The 22,682-nt window shown below is 37.4% G+C and overlaps 1 protein-coding gene across 2 annotated transcripts; it reads left to right on the top strand.

The window, feature by feature from the left end:
• Nucleotides 1-375: 375 nt before the first annotated feature.
• On the top strand, nucleotides 376-22,476 carry LOC121375365 (elongator complex protein 3). 2 transcript variants are annotated; one of them, XM_041502782.1, is made up of 17 exons: nucleotides 376-478; nucleotides 4,873-4,975; nucleotides 7,081-7,171; nucleotides 9,688-9,735; nucleotides 10,133-10,203; nucleotides 11,114-11,177; nucleotides 12,333-12,401; nucleotides 12,664-12,818; nucleotides 13,703-13,783; nucleotides 14,153-14,233; nucleotides 14,966-15,092; nucleotides 15,839-15,911; nucleotides 16,269-16,389; nucleotides 17,615-17,771; nucleotides 18,493-18,720; nucleotides 20,273-20,354; nucleotides 22,182-22,476. In XM_041502782.1, exons 1-17 carry the CDS (start codon nucleotides 457-459, stop codon nucleotides 22,262-22,264), a joined length of 1,656 nt encoding a protein of 551 aa, XP_041358716.1. In that variant the 5' UTR covers nucleotides 376-456; the 3' UTR covers nucleotides 22,265-22,476. The 2 variants fall into 2 exon arrangements, with proteins under 2 accessions (XP_041358716.1, XP_041358717.1); XM_041502783.1 differs by lacking the exons at nucleotides 376-478; nucleotides 4,873-4,975; nucleotides 7,081-7,171; ... (1 more) ...; nucleotides 10,133-10,203; nucleotides 11,114-11,177 and adding an exon at nucleotides 11,318-11,416.
• The last annotated feature ends 206 nt before the right edge of the window (nucleotides 22,477-22,682 follow it).

The raw sequence follows: 22,682 nt of genomic DNA, 5'->3' as shown, positions 1-22,682 counted from the left end.
ACAATACATGTTTGTTTTATTTTTACTGCTACCGATCACCACTCAAACTATTGTGAACAAACGTCTTTTCAACAAATAAAATTAACTTAATATCAAGTCCTCAAAATCGCAAAACATGCCATCTTACGATTATCCCCGGAAATGAAAATATCGTTGACTGGTCCTAGGTATCCACTTTGAATATCATCAGATGTATAAAATTGTTTCATATTGCCGATATTATAAAGCATTGAACATATCTGTCATAAATGTTTGTCTAAGTCACAAAATCAGTTTTTAATTTAGAGTGTTTATAGTTATCGTGAATTCATTTATTCAGATACAAATATACAACACATTGATACACGTGTCTTTAGAAGCAAAACATACATTATAGACTGTTGCTGAATAAAAATCCGCTTATTTATTGCAGATGCGTATTTTGACGGGCAAATACACTAAGTAAAAGAACACAGTATGGGTAATCCCAAGAAAAAAGGTTTGTATGTGTCTATGATTGAATATAAACAGTAGAATTCAATAGATAAAAGCTAAAGGCAGTAAATATACAAACGGTCAACTAGACTATATGGTACGACAATAAAATGAGGTTGAACCAGGGCCGTAGCTAGGATTTTTTGTTTGGGGTGGGGGGGGGGGGGGGGGACAGGCAACTGAGTAGTTAATAGTCTAGGAAAAATATCCGTCCGGTCCCCCCTTCCCCAAACCCTAACCCTAACCTTAACTCCAACCCTAACCCCAGCCATAACCCCAACCCTAACCCTAACTAAAAATAATAATGGAGGGGACCGGGCGGATATTATACCATAGTCTAAAACTCCTTAAACAGTTAAGAAGAGAATTTTCTTTAAGTTTCTATAATGCTTTCCGGGTTGCCCCCCCCCCCCCCGCTAGCTACGGCCCTGTGAACTAAACATTGTAAAACGCTTGAAACGTCAGCTTCCCCCCCACACGTGTTCCCCGAGTGCCCCCCCCCCCCCAGTGCCCCCCCCCCCCCCCCACAGTGCCCACTAGAGACCTCCACTAATGATTGTGCCCCCTTCCCCACTCAACCAAGATGTTGTTCCTATGTGCTAGAACAGGTTCGTAATTTAAGTGGGGTGTGGTGGGATGGGTGTGGGCTGGCAGGTGGTTGCACAGCCCCCCCCCCCCCCCACCCGTTTAGAGGATAAGATTGAGAGAAGGGGTGGGTGGTGGAAACAGGCAGAACTCTTTTTGTTTGAAAAGTGATGGATTGCTATGACCCTAGTCCTAATTGGACGTAGAAAGGTCAACCAATGACCCCATTTGGTCTGTTCCCATTCTAGTTCTTTAGGCCTACACTGTTTTAATATAAATATAGTATTATATTGAAATTTTAACTTTTATTTATATACTCACCTTCAACACCCAAAAGCAGATGTATTCTTTGCAGGCCCAATCTAATTAAAATTAGCTCCACTATTACATGTGGATCTAACACCAGCCAGTTGGAGCTCATGTCCACCAATCAAAACCTTACTTGCAGAAAAAATAATTTGAAAACATTCCGAATTATCCTGAGGGTATACGACATGTTTCGTGTGAATTACAAATGCCTTAAAACATGTTTTATTTTATAAAATAAAACATGTTTTATTTTATAAAATAAATAATTTGTAATGTAAGACTGATTTTTTTTTTTTTTTTTTTATAAATAAATAAATAATTTTTAATGTAAAATTGAAGACTGATAACCCACCCGTACGTATTGGTATGATTCGCTGTACTGCGGCCACTAAAATAGACTCGCCCGATATTTTTAGAATTTGTATGCTCCCAAATAACGTTATAAAAGGCAAAGTGTGATTGGTCAATATTTAAATTATTATTTACAGATGAAAGGTTACCTGGACATTGGGGACTACTCAGTGTTGTTAGCAATCTGAATAAAATTATTTCTACTGGTCTAAATAAGGCATTCGTAATTCACATGAAACATATCGTATACCCTCAGGATAATTCGGAATGTTTTCAAATTATTTTTAAATCACTGACAGGATTCTGCAAGTAAGGTTTTGATTGGTGAACATGAGCTCCAACTGGCTGGTGTTAGATCCACATGTAATAGTGGAGCTAATTTTAATTAGATTGTTGCAGGCCTAGGATGTAGCTCAGTGGTACAACGCTCGCCTGATGCGCAATCAATCTAGGATCGATCACCGTCAGTGGGCCCATTGGGATATTTCTTATTCTAGCCAGTGCAACAAAGGTCGTTGAATGTATTATCCTGTCTGTGGGATGGTGCATATAAAAAGTAAAGTTTGTTTTATTTAACGACGCCACTAGAGCACATTGATTTTTTTATCTTATCATCAGCTATTGGACATCAAACATGGTCATTCTGACACTGTTTCTTTTTTTTAGAGGAAACCCACTGTCGCCACATAGGCTACTCTTTTTACGACAGGCAGCAAGGGATCTTATATTTGCGCTTCCCACAGGCAGGATAGCACAAACCATGGCCTTTGTTGAACCAGTTATGGATCACTGGTCGGTGTAAGTGGTTTACACCTACCCATTGAGCCTTGCGGAGCACTCACTCAGGGTTTGGAGTCAGTATCTGAATTAAAAATCCCTTGCCTCGACTGGGATCCGAACCCAGTACCTACCAGCCTGTAGACCGATGGCCTAACCATGATGCCACCGAGGCCGGTGGTGCATATAAAAGATCCCTTGCTGCTAATCAAAAAGAGTAGCCCATGAAGTGGTGACAGTGGGTTTCCTCTCTCAATATCTGTGTGATCCTTAACCATATGTCTGACGCCATATAACTGTAAATAAAATGTGTTGAGTGTGTCATTAAATAAAACAGTTCCTTCTTTGCAGGCCTCTGAAAATTGTGAGAACGATCGTTTCATTCGTGTGTTGTTTAAGCAAATCTAATTTAGCGTAATCTATTTTCCATTCGCACCTTAAATTTAGCACTTTACATTTACATGGACATAACGGGTTACACAAAAAAAGAGAACAGGATACTTGAATTTATTTTTGCTTAACCTATAATTAAATAGTTTACACAAATATTTAATTCTCAGAGGCCTACTTTGTGTAGGGTGTTGTTAATTGTTTTGCTTGATCGTTCATTAATTCATTCCAGCCAGTGTGTGGGCTAGTTCTGGATCAGCAAAAAGTACCGCCAAATTATGTAATAAAGTTAAAAACTTGCACCAAACCAGTTATTTTCTTTCAAAATATCAATTATTTAATGAAATTATTTTGCCAAATTAAAATAAAATTTGCCAGTTGTATTTAAAATTTGCAATTGGTTAATTTGACAAGTGCCAGAGCTAGCCGTGAGTGTTGTACATGTGTTAAATGATCCTATTATATCCACGTCATATCTTGGGCAGTTGCTCCACTACTGAACTGCATTCCCCTTGTTTTGTGTTCCAGTAATGCTAGCAGTAGCAGACATGTTTGCAAAGGGTTCTCAATTAATACATTTCAGGTCTAGCTCAGGGTCAGCAGAAAATTTTGCCTAATTATCTTTTAAACTTCGAATTTTTATAGATAACAAGTTGTTTGACACACAAGGATTGCCTGTTATTTCTTTTACGTTCATCGGGGTATGAACAAAAAAAATCATCCGTAAACTGTGTGAATCGGCGAAGCCATTCTCACATAAGTTTGCAGATTTTTTGTTTTTTGTTCATACCCAGATGAACGTAAAAGAAATAACAGACAATACTTATAATTAAATTTGAATCATACATGCTAATAATAACACTAAACCGTCATACTTTATTTTGAATTATTTCTTATCCATAAACAATAACGCTCATTAAGATAACTTGCCCATATAAAATGACGTCATCACATATGACGTTCCTTGACAACGTAATTTTTACGTTCATCGAAAAACAAACAAACTCCCGTTGCTACGTCTGGACCAATGGGATGACGTTACATTGTAATGAATGTAACAGAAATTTAATTATAACAAAATATCAATTAATACATGAAATTTGTTCTCCAGATTAAAATAAAATTCGCCAATTGTTTTTAAAATTTGCCGTTGGCTAATTTGGTGAGTGCTGGAGCTATCCCTGAATTTATTTAACTAAGAAATCCATAGAATGCTCTGGCATTTATTATAGCACTGAGACATGCAAGATATTTGAGTAAGTATTATCCCAGTTCCAATGCAAACCCATAGGAACAATATCTGGAGGTGTGGGTGGGTAGGAAGGAAGGAAATGTTTTGTTTAACGACGCACTCCGACACATTTTATTTACGGTTATATGATGTCAGACATATGATTAAGGACCACACAGATATTGAGTAAGAAAACCTGCTGTCGCCACTTCACGGGCTACTCTTTTCAATTAGCAGCAAGGGATCTTTTATATGCACCATCCCACAGACAGGGTAGTACATACCATGGCCTTTGATATGCCAGTTGTTGTGCACTGGCTGGAACAAGAAATAGTGGTAATAATAAAATTTGCAAGTGGCTAAAATTTTGGCTAAGCCATTTTCTGTCTTCCAGTAACGAGAAACCACTCCCACTCCCCCCCCCCCCCCCACTGAAAAATTGAAGTAATATATTAACTGCCCCTACCACCATTGAGGTTTTTGTTATTTTAGATTTATTCTAGTTTGTACATAATTAGCTGAAAAAGATGTATTTTCATATTCAGATATAAATACTCTATACAGTACTGCGTAAAACAATTTTGGCTAAAGCATTTTCAATATGGCAAATAAAAATTCCATTTGGCTAATATTTTGGCTACAGGTATTTTTGATCCAGGGTGAGCCCTGATTTAATCATAATATTTTGCCACATACGAGGCAGATGGGACTGCTTGGAATTGCCACTGTACTTGTATTTTGTGTTTGTTTTTCAGTGTCCGATGCCTCCAAGGAAGAGCTGATGGTGAAGACTGTGACGGAGATTGTAAGTGCCCTCATCAAAGCTCACCAAGATGGGAAAGATGTTGATCTCAATCGGTAAGAGTTTGTGTAAAAAACTAGATTTTCATAATTTTTTCATGTCAGACTATACATCAGTAACTTCAGTATGATTGGTATTCTCAAATTCATCTAGACGTACCTTTGTTGTATTCTTTGTGGTGGGGTTGTTAAACATTCACTCATTTTATTCAGTTAGAATTTAGTTTCAATTTTTGAACATTATCAGTGCCATGGTGGGGAAATTTATTGAGGTCCCTTTTTTGCCAGACACCAAATTCATAACATATTCATATGGCAGTTTTCCTTTTGGAATCTGGATAATAGTAATATAATTATCAGTTATCATAAAACATGAATGGTACAGTACTATAATACAGTATAAGGTAAAACATTAGCATCCCATCATATCCCATACCATACCATCCATTCTGCCTTCCAATCCTATCAATCCTATCAATCCTTTCAATCCTATCCAATCCTACACCATTCATATCTCATCCCATCCTAACACTCATTCTATTTCCATAGGTCCCATTTTTGTAGATGGGCAGGCTAATTTTGGCCCAAATTAAATAAAAATGTCAGAATCTGGATAACAACATTTATTTATATTAGCATTAGTACCAAACAGCAAGATATAGATTTGCAGATTAATCACTACAAAATTTTACATGGGTTAGCACTAATATTGTGAGTAGAATGATGGAAATACATGGTGAAAAGGTTTCAGGCCAGCTGATTTTTCCCAAATACATGTATTTCCCTTGTTTTTCCCCCCAAATGAGTAGATTTGCTCCAGCTTAAGCCTATCCCTCATCCCATCTCTTATCCAATCCCATTCCATCCCATCTCACAATATTTCACACTATTTCATCCATTCCATCCCATCTCACAACATTTCACACTATTTCATCCCATCTCAAAACATTCCATCCCATCCCATCTCAAAAAATTCCACACCATCTCAAAACATTCCACACCATCTCATCCCAATTCAAAACATTCCACACCATATCATCCCAACTCCAAACATTCCACACCATATCATCCCATCCCACCCCATACCATCTCAAACATCCCATCCCAAACATCCCATCCCATCCTATCCCATCCCATCCCATCCCATCCTATCTTACAACATTCCACACCAACCCATCCCACCGTACAACATGCCACACCATCTAATCCTATCTCAAAACATACCACACCATTTCATCCCATCCCATCTCAAAACATTCCACACCATCTCATCCCATCCCATCCCATTCCATTCCATCTTACATCCCATCCCATCCCATCCCTCCCTCCCATCCCATCCCATCCCATCCCATCCCATCCCCCCCCCCATCCCATCCCATCTCATCCCATCTCATCCCATCTCAAAGCATACCACACCATCTCATCCTATCCCATCTTAAAACATTCTACACCATCTCATCCCATCCCATCCCATCCCATCTTAAAACATTTCACACCATCTCATCCCATCCTATCCCATCTCAAAACATACCACACCATCCCATCCTATCCCAAAATATACCACACCATCTCATCCTATCCCAAAATATACCACACCATCTCATCCCATCCCATCTCAAAACATTCCACACCATCTCATCCTATCCCATCTCTAACATTCTCCACCATCCTGTCCCATCCCATCCCATCCCATCTTAAAACATTCCACACCATCTTATCTCATCCCATCCCATCCCATCTCAAAACATTCTCCACCATCCCATCCCATCCCATCCCATCTTATAACATTCAACATCATCCCATCCCATCTCAACCCATCCCACCCCATCTCAAGACATACCACACCTCTCCATCTCCATCACCATCCCTGTCCCCATGTCACAACATTTCTACATTATCTCATCCCATCTCTAGCAATTCCCACTCCATCCTCTCCCCATCCCATCCTGTACCATCCTACCACATCTCCAGTCCACCACTCTCCCCTCCACTTATCCATCATTCCCTTCTGTTCATCCCACCACACACATTCCAACTCAACCTACCCAATCCCACCTCATCCTGTACTACCATACATATTCATATAAATGTATTTCTACAGATTTGTTAACTCAATACATATATTTAATTCAAATATTTTTATGTGACACTCTCTGATATAGATTGAAGACGAAAATCGCCAGCAAATACTGTATGCCAAGTCAGCCTCGACTTGTAGACATCATAGCTGCAGTACCACAGCAGTACAAAAAGGTACTACGTTGTATTTAAACTGCAGAGATGAAAGTTTTCTGCATTTATCAGGGATTCCAGATTTTTAATCATCTCCACAGTGTTTCCAGGTTTTCTGCTGTTTGTCCAAGATTTCCTTATTCTCCATCCAAAACTTATGATATGGTTTCGGCTGATGTTTTGCACATATTATGAATGAAGGCTGTAATTTCAGACCATTGTGCAACTCTAATCCTAGGGTCAATGTCAGTACTCGACCACCAATATTAAAATTTCCCGATTTGTAGCACAGTGTTAGAGTCTGAGCACATGTCTCAGTGGGTCACAATTAAAGTTTGTTTTGATTAACGGTACCACTAGAGCAGATTGATTAATTAAGCTTTATCTATTGGATGTGGAACACTTTGGGTAATTCTGACAGTCTTTGGAGGAGACCTGCTACATTTTTCCATAGCAGCAAGGGATTTTCATATCTGCTTTTAACAAAGACAGGACAGCACATACCATTGCCTGTGATATACCAGTTGGGACAGAAAAATGCAGTGATTCTTTGACCCAAACATCTCGGGTGCACAATCTATAGATTGAGCTAAATGCCACCCCAGTGGATCACAGCATCAAACCTTATCGGTGTGTTATTTTGTTTATTTAACCTGTCCTCTATAGATGACATATTAAAGACAGTGCACGTCACAGGCCTCACCGGGCTGATGGTTAAGCCATCAGACTTGAGGTTGGTAGGTACTGGGTTCACCTCCCAGTACCAGTCCCACCCAGAGTGAGTTTAACAACTCAGTGGGTAGGTGTAAGGCCACTACACTGGTTTCTCTCTCACTAACAACTCAGTGGGTAGGTGTAAGGCCACTACACTGGTTTCTCTCTCACTAACAACTCAGTGGGTAGGTGTAAGGCCACTACACTGGTTTCTCTCTCACTAACAACTCAGTGGGTAGGTGTAAGGCCACTACACTGGTTTCTCTCTAACTAACAACTCGGTGGGTAGGTGTAAGGTCACTACACTGGTTTCTCTCTCACTAACAACTCGGTGGGTAGGTGTAAGGCCACTACACTGGTTTCTCTCTCACTAACAACTCAGTGGGTAGGTGTAAGGCCACTACACTGGTTTCTCTCTCACTAACAACTCAGTGGGTAGGTGTAAGGCCACTACACTGGTTTCTCTCTCACTAACAACTCAGTGGGTAGGTGTAAGGCCACTACACTGGTTTCTCTCTCACTAACAACTCAGTGGGTAGGTGTAAGGCCACTACACTGGTTTCTCTCTCACAACTCAGTGGGTAGGTGTAAGGCCACTACACTGGTTTCTCTCTCACTAACAGTGGGTAGGTGTAAGGCCACTACACTGGTTTCTCTCTCACTAACAACTCAGTGGGTAGGTGTAAGGCCACTACACTGGTTTCTCTCTCACACTGGTTTCTCTCTCTCACTAACAACTCAGTGGGTAGGTGTAAGGCCACTACACTGGTTTCTCTCTCACTAACAACTCAGTGGGTAGGTGTAAGGCCACTACACTGGTTTCTCTCTCAATAACAACTCAGTGGGTAGGTGTAAGGCCACTACACTGTCTTCTCTCTTACTAACAACTCAGTGGGTAGGTGTAAGGCCACTACACTGGTTTCTCTCTCACTAACAACTCAGTGGGTAGGTGTAAGGCCACTACACTGGTTTCTCTCTCAATAACAACTCAGTGGGTAGGTGTAAGGCCACTACACTGTCTTCTCTCTTACTAACAACTCAGTGGGTAGGTGTAAGGCCACTACACTGGTTTCTCTCTCACTAACCACTCAGTGGGTAGGTGTAAGGCCACTACACTGGTTTCTCTCTCACTAACAACTCAGTGGGTAGGTGTAAGGCCACTACACTGGTTTCTCTCTCACTAACAACTCAGTGGGTAGGTGTAAGGCCACTACACTGGTTTCTCTCTCACTAACAACTCAGTGGGTAGGTGTAAGGCCACTACACTGGTTTCTCTCTCACTAACCACTCAGTGGGTAGGTGTAAGGCCACTACACTGGTTTCTCTCTCACTAACAACTCAGTGGGTAGGTGTAAGGCCACTACACTGGTTTCTCTCTCACTAACAACTCAGTGGGTAGGTGTAAGGCCACTACACTGTCTTCTCTCTTACTAACCACTAATCCACTGTCCTGGATAGATAGTCCAGATAGTGTAGGTGTGTGTCTAGGACAATGTGTTTGAACCGTAATTGAATATAAGCACGAAAAGTAATATAAATATGTGCTTTCCTGTCTGTGCAGATAAAAAAATCTTTGTTGCTAATTGGAGAGAGTAACCTTTTGTGATGTCAGATGTCTCATTTAATAATAATTTTTAATGCCTTATAACTGCATTAATCAGTATGCTCATTTATTATTAAAATATACCTTTCCTTCTGTTGTTTTTTACTTATTGTGGCAGTTCACTTGCATTTTCTTTTTTCTTTTTATTAAAGATAAGCAACAGTAAGATATAAATATTGTTAAACATGGAACCATTCAAGATGTTTTTATTTTATTGTAGGTATTGTTACCAAAGTTAAGGGCCAAACCCGTGAGAACTGCAAGTGGGGTAAGTTATCATTCTTTTATTCCTGAATATATACATTTATATATGCTTATTGCAGACCACTGAGGATTAAAAATTTGCATAAACTGACCTTGTAAATGGTTTCCTAAATTTTATGTGTGAATGAAAAATGGGATAAGCAAAATTAGATTTGTGCGAGCGACGCACGAACGAAATGATAGTTTTTGCATTTACTGATTACTGAAAACAGTAGGTCTGACATGTGTTAAACAAATTGAGAATTAGATTGTCTAGCATACACTTTGTTCATAGCTGTTGCACCCGCTAATCTAAACTTATGAACTAGAGTTTAAAAATAAGCTGCTACAGGTATGTGATTTTATTTGAAGAATACAATTTTTTTAATTTTTCATTTTTTTCTTATTTTTTTTTTCTTCAGATTGCAGTTGTAGCAGTGATGTGTAAACCTCACCGTTGTCCACACATAGCCATGACAGGAAATATCTGTGTGTAAGTAAATAAGAAAGACATTTTTATTGCTGTTCAACTACATGAGATTTAGGAAATAGACCAGAGTATTACAAAGTAGACCAGAGTTGTTTAATGACACCACTCAGTGGTATAGGAAGGTGCCAAAAAATGTGTGTGAGGGGTGGGGGTGGGCGTGAGCACACACACATATATATATATATATATATATATATATATATATATATACAAAATGATATATATATAAATATTTGCAAACCATCTCTGCTGCTACTGGATCAAGAAAAGTGCCACTAGAGCACATTGATTTATTAATCATCAGCTATTGGATGTCAAACGTTTGGTGCATGTGAATTATTTTCTAGATAACAAATATTTCTGTTATGAATTATATTTGTGTAACCTAATCAGTTACCTCAGACTTGCATTCAATTTAGTAACCTTCTAAAATTTGCAGCTTTTGATTTCGGAAAATGTAACATATCTACACATAACCATTTGTCAGTTTCCATACAATTAAAAATTAAAGTTAACCAACAATTGAGCGGTTCATGAAATATTGTACACTGGTGGGCTTTATTTCATAGGAAGAGTTTCTGCACATACAGGCAACGTAAAAGAAAAGTAGATTTGTCTTATCCACCTCAGAATTTAAGTTATCAGTTGATTGATCTTTTACTTTACTTTTAAAATATTAAAACACATACACACACACCAAGCCCCCCCCCCCCCCCCCCCCCCCCCCCCACACTGAAAAAACAAAACCAAATAAAGTAAACAAACAAATAAACAAAAAGCCCAAAACAACATAGCTGCCATGTTATAACTTAACCCAACGTTTATTTATTTTTTAGGTTTTTCTCACTTGGAAATATGTTTTTATTGGTATACAATTTATATATGATGTCCACACTGATATTTGTTTGTTTAGATATTGTCCAGGTGGTCCTGACTCTGATTTTGAATACTCTACACAGTCGTACACAGGATATGAGGTGGGTGTTCAGATTAATACCATTGTTACTAACTAGTCTAGATTGCAGATAAACTCTACACAGTCTTACACAGGATATGAGGTGGGTGTTCAGATTAATACCATTGTTACTAACTAGTCTAGATTGCATATACTCTACACAGTCGTACACAGGATATGAGGTGGGTGTTCAGATTAATACCATTGTTACTAACTAGTCTAGATTGCATATACTCTACACAGTCGTACACAGGATATGAGGTGGGTGTTCAGATTAATACCATCGTTACTAGTCTAGATTGCAGATAAACTCGGATATCCTTTCTGAACATTCTAGACATTGTGGACATTAATTCAGAGCTTCTAGAATTTTATAAAAATCCACTAGCCATGGGATCAGTGATTTTAAAAATTTACTAGCCATGATAAAAATTCACTAGCCCTACTTTAAATAAATACAATTTGACTAATAGTAATAATCAGATGTGTCACCTAAAGAGGGAGATTGAGCTTAAAAATCCTTTTGAAGTACAGCATTTGACAAGTTTTTTTCCCACTAGTCGCCGGGCTAGTTACAGTAATTATTTACTAGCCCAACACTGAATATCACTAGACATGGGAGTGGAGCTACCATAATCTAGAAGCCCTGATTAATTAAAGGAGATGCCAACTCTGGCTAGAGGTTATTATTTAGGCACCACACCACAAATTTCTCGAGTTGTTACTTTGTGAAGCAGTGTAATAGTCTTGATTAAAATATGTTTATAGAATACGAAAATGCATTTAAAAACCTTTATGTGATGATCACAAGTAGTTTAACCTTTGCAGTATTTATATAACCCATTGGTTTGAAGTTACTGGTTACTTTTATTTCTAAATGATAACAACTTTGCATGTGGTATGCTGTCACTTATAAACAGCAAAATGATGTGGTGCTCCAGCTTAAGGGTGGATAGCTAAAAAATATCATGGTCAACCTATATTGATTTTGTTTTTTCATGGTATCAAGCCATTGTACTTCCTAAAAACAGCAGTCATGTAGACCTGTGGATATTGGTATATTTTTCATGCAAATTGAATAGTGGTATGCAACCTTTTATATCACATTTCAGGAAGGCCAAACCATAATTTTAAAATTATGTACGATCTCTGTACGTAGTTTTTCTTTGTGTTTTAGCCAACATCTATGAGGGCAATTAGAGCCAGATATAACCCATATCTGCAGACACGACACAGAGTAGAACAGGTCAGTGTTATTTTCTGTCACTCCACGTTAAGTCATTAAAATATTATACCAAAAGATACATTAAAAAAAAGTTATTAAAATTTATTTATGATAAAAACATTGCTTCAAATTTATTTATGAAAAGTCTGAGAGACCCAGTTTTGGAGAAACTATCTTCAGTTTTAAAACAATAGTTTTTTTTCACTATTACAACCTGTTTTATAGGATATTCTTATATCCTATTTGTGCCGTATATATTTAACAGTTTGTTAAAATTTGACAGCTCAAACAGCTGGGCCACAGTGTAGACAAAGTGGAGTTTATCGTGATGGGTGGAACGTTCATGTCACTGTCGGACGAATACAGGGACTATTTTATCAGAAACCTTCATGACGCCCTGTCTGGAAATACAAGTAGTTCAGTGGAGGAAGCAGTCAAGTGAGTGTTTTGTTACGGTGTCACTGATTGGTTATGTCAGTGTTTTCTTGCTGTTAGACCTGTGTTTCCTCCATGATTTTAGTCTGGCTGCATGCTGAAAAGCACATTCACCGTCAGTCTAATCAAGACATCTACGATTGGTACCTGTTTCATTTACAAAATATCATAAAAATAGAAGATTTTATTGTTCGAAGTTAATCCTTTAATTGGTTAACTAAAGGCTTATTTGCAAAAGCAATACATGTCTACTTGTGACACAGTCGGCTTACTACGAGATCAAGGATTCTAAGTGGCTGTGTGTGTACTGCCAACGTGCTACGGTATCTGTGATTATGTAATGTCATTGTAAAGAGATGTTTTCAGACATCGGATGCCTGTTTGTTCCTAATTTGCTCTGTCGGCATCGGAAGGTGTGAATTCTGGTGTAATGAACAGAATAATACTGATGTACGTTTGTTCCCGACAATTTGTGGTCGGATGGTGTAAATGTCATAGTAACGACAGTCGTTGTAAAAAGGTTTGACTGTAATAATGAAATTTATTTTTGAAAAATGGAAAATACATTTTTAAAACAATGTCATGCTGTCTTCTGCAAACATATTTGCTGTTAACAAACTTCTGTCTTGTACATAATTGTTTTAATTGTTAGCTCAGTTATTATTTGAAATATAAAATTGTGTCGGTTTTTTGTCACTGCTCTGAAATGTGGTTTTAAAATTCAAAATACACTGTATTCTGTATTGCTGGTTTATTGTGTTTTAAAGATTATCTTTTTAACATGTGGGTTTTTTTTTAATAATTAATTTATCTACACTCATGTCTTAAAATTAATCTTATTTAGTAGTAGTTTTAATGGTGACAGCTTTTTTTTTTTTGCTTTTCAGATATTCTGAAAAAAGTACCACAAAGTGTATCGGTATCACTATTGAAACTCGACCAGACTACTGTCTAAGAAAACACATCAGGTTTGTTCTGTTTCTTCCTTTTATCTGAGGGGGAGGGGATTGGAACGTAGCCCAGATGTAAAGCCATTGTCTGATGCATGACAGGTTCAGAATTTTACCACCTCAACGATGGCAAATGTGGTTGCCCTCCTTACTTGCTGTTGTGTCCCGAAAATTGGACATTGTTGACTGCAAAAAACCACCATAGTGCTTTACACATGAAACTGGTTTGCCACGCTGCCTTATCTGGTTTGCAACCGTGCCTTGAGCTGACCCATGAGTATGGCATAATAATTACAGAATCAGGAATTCTTAAAAATTAAGGTTAGAATAATGGAATGGAATTATTAATGAGAACTTTGTTTCTCAATTGTTTTTTTTTTTTTTCAGTGACATGTTAAAATATGGCTGTACACGTTTGGAGATCGGGGTGCAGAGTGTTTATGAAGATGTCGCAAGAGACACAAACAGGTTCAGTTTGAGTTTATTCATATTTTATTCATAACTTTTATTTTATAAAGCCATAATAAAAATACTTTTAGATTTTCATCCAAATGTTTTTATGTGTACATGGCTAAGTTTAAAAAAAATGGGGGGTATGTTCAGGGCGGGTGGGGATGAAAATCTAATATTTATTTTATTATAGTGTAACTTATAAATGCTCATCTTCCTGAACATGTTACTGCATCAACTTGTTTTGCATTTATGTTGATGTAAATATTTTGTATTTAGCTCTCTTTTTTTTTCTCGTGAAGTATATCTGCTAGGTCAACCAATCTTCATACATGTACATGAGTTTACCATGAAGAAAGGAATATTGGTGCCAAAGGTTGTGTTAAAATTGTATTACATATTTTGGCATGATAGATCAAAATGTTAACATTGGGTACAGAAAATATTAAAAACCTCAAACAAACATCTGGTGCAGAAAGTAATGTTTTTCACAAGTTGTTGTACAGAAGGTTCACATTTGTATTATACATACTGTGTTTGTTTTTTAAAACTGATTTTCATTATATTTAAGAAAAATAAGGGTTGAATTAAAATAATTATTAAAAATATGGCAATTAAATTGGTATCATGTTTTTCATAGTTTTGAATATTGATGCCATGTTGTTCATAGGTTTATATATTGACATCTTGTTTTTGAGTGTTTTAGATACTGCTGTTATGTTTCTGATGGTTTTAGACTTGTCTTTCCAGAGGTCACACTGTGAAGGCCGTCTGCGAGTCCTTTCAGATGTCTAAAGATGCGGGGTTCAAGGTCGTTGTCCACATGATGCCTGACCTGCCAAATGTTGGCTGGGACCGAGATGTAGAACAGTTTATAGTAAGTACCTGTACATTTCATTTTACTTCATTCTTTTCAATTTTGGAACTAAATAAAGAATTGAAAAAAGTCGGAGAAGTGACTTTTCACTTCTTTGGAGAAAGAGGAGAAAATTTATAAAAATAGGCGAAGTGAACATTATTGGTACCTTTCGTAATGTTTCATTAGGTTCTGCATTCATTCGGAAACATTCCGAATTATACACTCGGTTCAAATTGTAATATTTTGATACAAAATACTACTACTTCCGGTAAAAACATTTAACAAAAAAACAATTGTATGTTTTCATTAAAAACACAGTATTATTAAGTAATTAATAATTAATTTTTAATTATTGTTTCATTATGTAAAATGAAAGTAATAATTAGTGTTTAATGGCATTACTGAAATGAATGCGCCTAAGAAATAACAATGCTTGGCTGCACTGCAAATGATGCGACATACGTCGATGTAAAAACAGACCGACACAGTGTTAAACATGAGCTGTGGCATGACACAAGTCAGGGTCTTGATGTCTTATTCTGTGATTTTGTTTTTGAAATCGAATTAGGTCCAAAATATTACTGTAACTGATCAGTAACTTGTTCAGTTAGCAGCAAGGGATCTTTGTTGCACTGTCCCGTAGACAGAATAAGACATACCCCAACCTTTGACATGCCAGTTATACAACTCGTTGCAATGAAAAATAACCTTTTAAAGGGAAGTAAAGAATTTTTGTATTATCAGGAATTGACTTTTCATTGTAGGAATTTTTTGAAAATCCTGCCTTCAGAGCTGATGGGTTGAAGTTGTATCCAACATTGGTTATCCGAGGAACGGGTAATTATTATTACATGAATGATGTTATTCAAGGTCATAGGACATAATGGTCCCATAGCATCTATTATAGTGACAGGTTCAAGTTCAAGACCAATTTTTTTTTTCAAAACCTCCTTCCACTAGCTGCATCCACATAGTTTATTCTTTGAAAAACAACACATGATCTTTTTCAAGCTCTGAACCATAACAGTTTAAATACCTTGTCAAATGCCATGTGAATCAGTGCAGTAAGATTCGAATCCTGCTGATCAACAGTTTGTGTTTTTAAATATTATTCTTAAACATTGAATTGTAATGCAAAACACAGGTAATCAATTGCCATTGTTCAACATTGAATTTAGTTTTTCTGTTCTTCAGGGTTGTATGAGTTGTGGAAAACTGGCCGATACAAGAGTTATCCTCCCAGCGTTTTGATTGACCTCGTTGCTAGAATCCTTGCCTTGGTTCCTCCATGGACGAGGGTGTACAGAGTGCAGAGGTAAATCTAGTTTAGATGTACGTTGTCAAGTTTTGATTGACCTCGTTGCTAGAATCCTTGCCTTGGTTCCTCCATGGACGAGGGTGTACAGAGTGCAGAGGTAAATCTAGTTTAGATGTACATTGTCAAGTTTTGATTGACCTCGTTGCTAGAATCCTTGCCTTGGTTCCTCCATGGACGAGGGTGTACAGAGTGCAGAAGTAAATCTAGTTTAGATGTCCATTGTCAAGTTTTGATTGACCTCGTTGCTAGAATCCTTGCCTTGGTTCCTCCATGGACAAGGGTGTACAGAGTGCAGAGGTAAATCTAATTTAGATGTCCATTGTCAAGTTTTGATTGACCTCGTTGCTAGAATCCTTGCCTTGGTTCCTCCATGGACGAGGGTGTACAGAGTGCAGAGGTAAATCTAGTTTAGATGTACATTGTCAAGTTGGTTTCTTTAACAACACCTCTACATTGCTTTATTTATCACTGGCTATTGGATGTCAAACATTTGATAATTCTGATATTTTGTCTCAGAAGAAACACACTGCATTTTTCCATTAACAGCAAAGGATCTGTTATATTATGTGCTCTTTCCCACAAACTGAATAGCACATATCATGGCCTTTTACATACCTGTTAAATCTTTATAGTCAATTTATTAAGGAATGTAACATCTATCTTCAAACATGCTTTTTGTTCTGTTTATACTGGCCTGTTATTAATTTTTTTTAAACCTACAGTAATATGTATATAGTAGTTATAGTCTTCTTCTCAGACATTATGGGGCGGGATTTAGCTCAGTTGGTTGAGTGCTCGCATGAGGTGCTTGCGTCGCAGGATCGAACCACCTCGGTGGATCCATTAAGCTGATTGGGTTTTTTCTCATTGCAACCAGTGCACCAAAACTGGACCACGGCTGTGGTATGTGCTTTCCTGTCTGTGGGAAAGTGCATATAAAAGATCCCTTGCTGTATTAGGAAAAATGTAGCGGGTTTAGAATTAGTCAGAATTACCAAATGTTTGGCATCCAATAGCCAATGATTTATTAATCAATGTGCTCTAATGGTGTCATTAAACAAAACAAACTTGGACATTATCTATGTTGTATGTGGTCTCCTATTTGGACATTATGTTATGTCTGGTTATCTACATTGTGTGAAGTACGCCTAACATTGCTTACTTAACAATTGTCAATGTTTTGTTTTGTTGATTGGTCAGACATTGTCTACTCTATATGTAGAGACATCCCGATGCCGCTGGTGACATCTGGTGTGGAACATGGGAACCTGCGGGAGCTGGCTCTCGCCCGAATGAAGGACCTCGGCACTCAGTGTCGAGACGTGCGCACGCGAGAGGTGGGAATACAGGAGATTCATCACAAAGTGAAGCCGTATGAGGTGAACATACGTAACTGTTGTGACAGTTGTATTGTTATTCTACATGATTGTTGTTCCATTCAAATTACTATGGATAACATTTAATTGAAATAAATATTATTTAAATTGTTGTAGACTGCAAAATAATGCTATACAAATGCAAGTTTTATTGTTTATAAAATCCTGTCCTGCACGGAGGTGCCGGCGCAAGTCGACACCTGTGCCCATGACAGGCGTGTGCTACAACAGTTTGCTCTATATATATATATATATATAGTATTTCAAAATCTAGAATGTTTTCAAAATGGTCTAAAACAAATGTGTATCTGTGTGGTGATATGTTGCCATCCTGTCTGTGGGAAAGTGCATGTAATAAAAGATCCCTGGCTACTAATGGAAAAATGTAGTAGGCTCACTGTAAAGACTTCATGTTGATTTTTAAAATTATCAAATGTTTGACATTCAGATGATTAATGATGTTTAATTAATCATTATTCTCTAGCTGTATCGTTAAACAAATAAAACTTTCAGTATTTGGTAATAGTAAGAAACAAAACATACAAAACAAAAGCAGCAATATTGAATACATTTATATTATTTAACTATTTAGAAGTGTAAGCAGCTGACATTCGTTATAATGGGTAAGTATTACTGTTTTATATTTATCTTGACCATTGTGGGGTACAGTAAATAATGGTAGAGGAGAAAATTTGCTTTAAAGATGTCTTTATTTCTATTTTAGGCTGAACTCATTAGACGGGAATATGCCGCTAACGGTGGCTGGGAGACGTTTTTGTCCTATGAGGACCCGGAACAGGACATTCTCATCGGACTGCTTCGATTGAGGAAGTGTTCCGCTGACACGTTCCGACCCGAATTGAAGGGCGGGTGTTCCATTGTCCGTGAGTTGCACGTGTACGGCAGTGTCGTGCCAGTCAGTGCACGTGATCCAACCAAGTTCCAGCATCAGGTAATCTGTCCTTGGTATCTTGTCAGTGTTTCTGCCAGAAAGAAATGTTTGGGTATGGCACTATGGAATTGAATGTAACCACAGTCAACAGGTGATATTGGGGGCCTCCTACAGAAAGAAAAGTTTAGGGTTAAGTAAATACTGTATAATGATAAAAATGCTGTTATAAAACACTTTTGAAACAGCTTTTTACATGGGCACTGCTGAGTACTGTCACAATTGTTTATAAGGCTGAGAAATTAATGTTTTGTTTTGTTGAATCCTGGCACATTGTTTAATCAGTGGCTAATAGGTGTTTTAATGTGGTAATTGCAGTAGAGAATGAGAGAAGAAACCAGTTGAGTGACATACTTCAATGTTTTACAAAGCTATGTTAGCACTAAAATCTTAGCTTACAATTGTCATACGTTACAATCACTATTTACAATAGGTCTGTGCCTGTTGTAAATGGTAATATTGCAATCATAAATTGATGCTAAAGAATTAATAGAAAGATTATGTGTAAAAAAAATAAAAAAATATTAGTCCCCTACCGGTCCAACCGGAGGGGACTATAGGTTTCATCTCCGTCCGTCCGTCTGTCTGTCTGTCCGTCTGTCCATCCATCTGTCCCACATATGTTTTCTGAATGTTTTTTGCAGAATGGTTCTGAGATATTGATCTAAAATTTTGTGTGTACTTTCATCATGTACTGTTACAGATCAAGTTTGACTTTCAACCGGCCTCGGTGGCGTCGTGGCAGGCCATCGGTCTACAGGCTGGTAGGTACTGGGTTCGGATCCCAGTCGAGGCATGGGATTTTAATCCAGATACCGACTCCAAACCCTGAGTGAGTGCTCCGCAAGGCTCAATGGGTAGGTGTAAACCACTTGCACCGACCAGTGATCCATAACTGGTTCAACAAAGGCCATGGTTTGTGCTGTCCTGCCTGTGGGAAGCGCAAATAAAAGATCCCTTGCTGCTAATCGGAAGAGTAGCCCATATAGTGGCGACAGCGGGTTTCCTCTCAAAATCTGTGTGGTCCTTAACCATATGTCTGACGCCATATAACCGTAAATAAAATGTGTTGAGTGCGTCGTTAAATAAATCATTTCTTTCTTTCTTTGACTTTCATGACGATTTAGTTATGGTCCTTGAATTTAGGACTCATAGGAGATGTAAAAAAAAAAATTCCGGACTTTTGTTTCAGAAGACCTTTAGATATTGAGTTGAGATTGTGTGTATAGGTTTACCACATGCAGTTACAGATCAAGTTTGACGTTCATGGCGATTTACCAATTTTTAACAGAGTTATGGCCTTGTCTGTGGGATGGTGCATATAAAAGATCCCTTGCTGCTAATTGGAAAGAGTAGCCCATGAAGTGGCGACAGTGGGTTTCCTTTCTCAATATCCGTGTGGTCCTTAACGATATGTCTGATGCCATATAACCGTAAATAAAATGTGTTGAGTGCATCAGCATCATTAGAATTTGACTGATTATAATTTGAATTTGTGATGATGTTTTTCAGAGAGATATATGGTAATGGCATTTTTATTATTTTTATCTTGTAGGGTTTTGGAATGCTACTGATGGAGGAAGCTGAACGGATCGCCCGAGAAGAACACGGTTCACAAAAACTGGCAGTTATTTCAGGTATAAGGTCCTCAGTGTTGTTTAGGTCAAGTACAAATTTAATGTCCAATGAAACAACTTAATGTTATACATCCATTTGTTGAAAGGCCACCGTATTGTTTCAGATTCTAATATAGTACAAATGTACCTGTTTTAAGTAGCAGTAGTAGGCAGCTGTACAGGACAGTCAACTCACCCACTCAACTGCCCACTTGTCTTTTCTTTTTGAATTCCATTTTATTTTTTTCCTACCATCAGCTCTTCTTTTTCAATGTCTTTTGCTGTCCATCTCCACGTCCCAGTCCTTGTCTCTCCAACTACAAGAAGTGCCTGTCATTTCTCATCAGCTTTTACTGCAAGTTCAGTTGTTAAACCCTCTGATGCCATGTAAGACACTCTTGTTACTGATATCAATATAATGCAGATATTGAATTTATGGATTTTTATTAGGATTCTGTTGTAATCATAAACAGGATGCGATATAGATAATGTTACACTTCCAACCCAGCATCTGGGATTGGTGGAAGCTCTGAATCCACCTAATTTTCCAATATTGACAACATTAATAACTGTTGATCATTACTGTATGATTTTGTTAACCCTAACCCTAAAATTAACTCATTTTCTTTCTGTCGACTGTGGTTGCATTCAGCACATACATTGTAAATATTCAATTCCATAGCGCCATACCCAAAAATTTCTTTCTGGCAGAAACACTGTACAGGGTCAATAATTTATTACAAAACCATTGCACGGTACACAATAGACGGTAATGTTGTACAATAAACGGTAATGATGTACTAGTGTTGGAGTATGGGTAAATCCTTTCAGCATCCATATGAATAGTATAGTCATAAATAGTTTGTCAGACCTGACAGTAAGACTTGTTTACCTGTAATGATTAGAACTGTTAGTCCTTGATGCAGAATGACTCGGTTTGGGTCATTCTGGGACCTGACACAAAGCTGAAGGAACTTCTGTCCGTTCTGAACAGAATAAACATGTCTTACCTGTATTAAAGCAGTATTCTTTGTACACAACTTTGAATTTGGGCCGTTTCAGAATAGGTTACACGGGGAGAGGAGGTAGGCAAACCCCCCCCCCCCTCCAAAAAAAAGAGAAGAGTTTGGAATATTAAGCAATTAGGGGACTGCCATGTGACTGATATGTTTTACAGAACAAAAAAATTAAAATCTTGTTGTAGGCTGAGATTAATGTTTATATTTTACACCTCATAAGATATCATATTTGCCGGTTAGTTCTGTGTTCAGTAAAATATTTCAAAATCTAACAATCATCTTGTTTTATTGCATGTCTTGATATTTTAAACGAATTTTTGTTTAGTTTAATGACATCACTAGAGCACATATACAAAACTTTATTATTTGCGTAAGAATATATACCACGAGACCGCGTAGCGGTCGAGTGGTATGTTCTTTCTCAAAATAAACGAGTGCAATAAATAGGAAGTGAAAACAATATATGTGAAGTTCTGTATTTATTACATACCTTCTTTTATGTTTTACAAAAACAGTTTTTAATTTAACGTCATAACAACACTTTGTTAAATCTATGATCAAAACTCCTTTCATGAATTTACTTAATGTTAAGAATCTTACTCTGTGGCAGCCTTGTATAATGTTTCAAATACTAATTGACGTAATTTGTAAATCATATATGAAGTCGGTAAATAAAAGGTGCTAACTGCAGTAAAAATAAAAAGGGAATTCTCCATTAAAAAGTTCCGGTCCAGATCACACATATAAATTTATCACACAGTTTTAAAATGTCTTTATCACTATAGTAAGACTGAATAGGTATGTAATAAAAATCATTCTTCTTCTTCAGGAGTTGGCACGAGAAATTATTATCGGAAGATTGGATATGAACTTGAAGGACCGTATATGATGAAAAGTCTTGTTGACAGATGATGATAAGTGTGTTCTGAATGGACTACAGACCAGATACAGGTCTCTGAAAACGAACAATCGTTGGTCTTTCCTTGATCTCTGGACAGATCAGCAGCAGAGAATTAACTAGGTTTATCTGCATTTTTCTAAATCTTCATGATTAGACCTAGTTAATTCTCCGTGAACCAAATGTGGCAGCACAGATTACTGTTTCAATAAAATTTAAAGATTCAGTTTGTGATTCAAGTGTCTTTTGTAAAACAATGTTAAGAATAAATACATGTGCTTTGAAGTATATATTCAGTATTAATTACAATATTCCTATATTCAGTTCAGTTTATATATCCGTTTGACATATCACATTTGCGATCTCCCATTAAATTTGATTTGATGACATCTGATTGACTGCACCATGGTGATGACCCAGTCACCACAGCCA

This window comes from Gigantopelta aegis, chromosome 6 (genome assembly GCF_016097555.1).
Source record: "Gigantopelta aegis isolate Gae_Host chromosome 6, Gae_host_genome, whole genome shotgun sequence".
Classification (NCBI taxonomy): domain Eukaryota; kingdom Metazoa; phylum Mollusca; class Gastropoda; order Neomphalida; family Peltospiridae; genus Gigantopelta; species Gigantopelta aegis.
The sequence above is the reverse complement of the archived record's forward strand: the minus strand, read 5'-3'. Positions and strand labels throughout refer to the sequence as shown.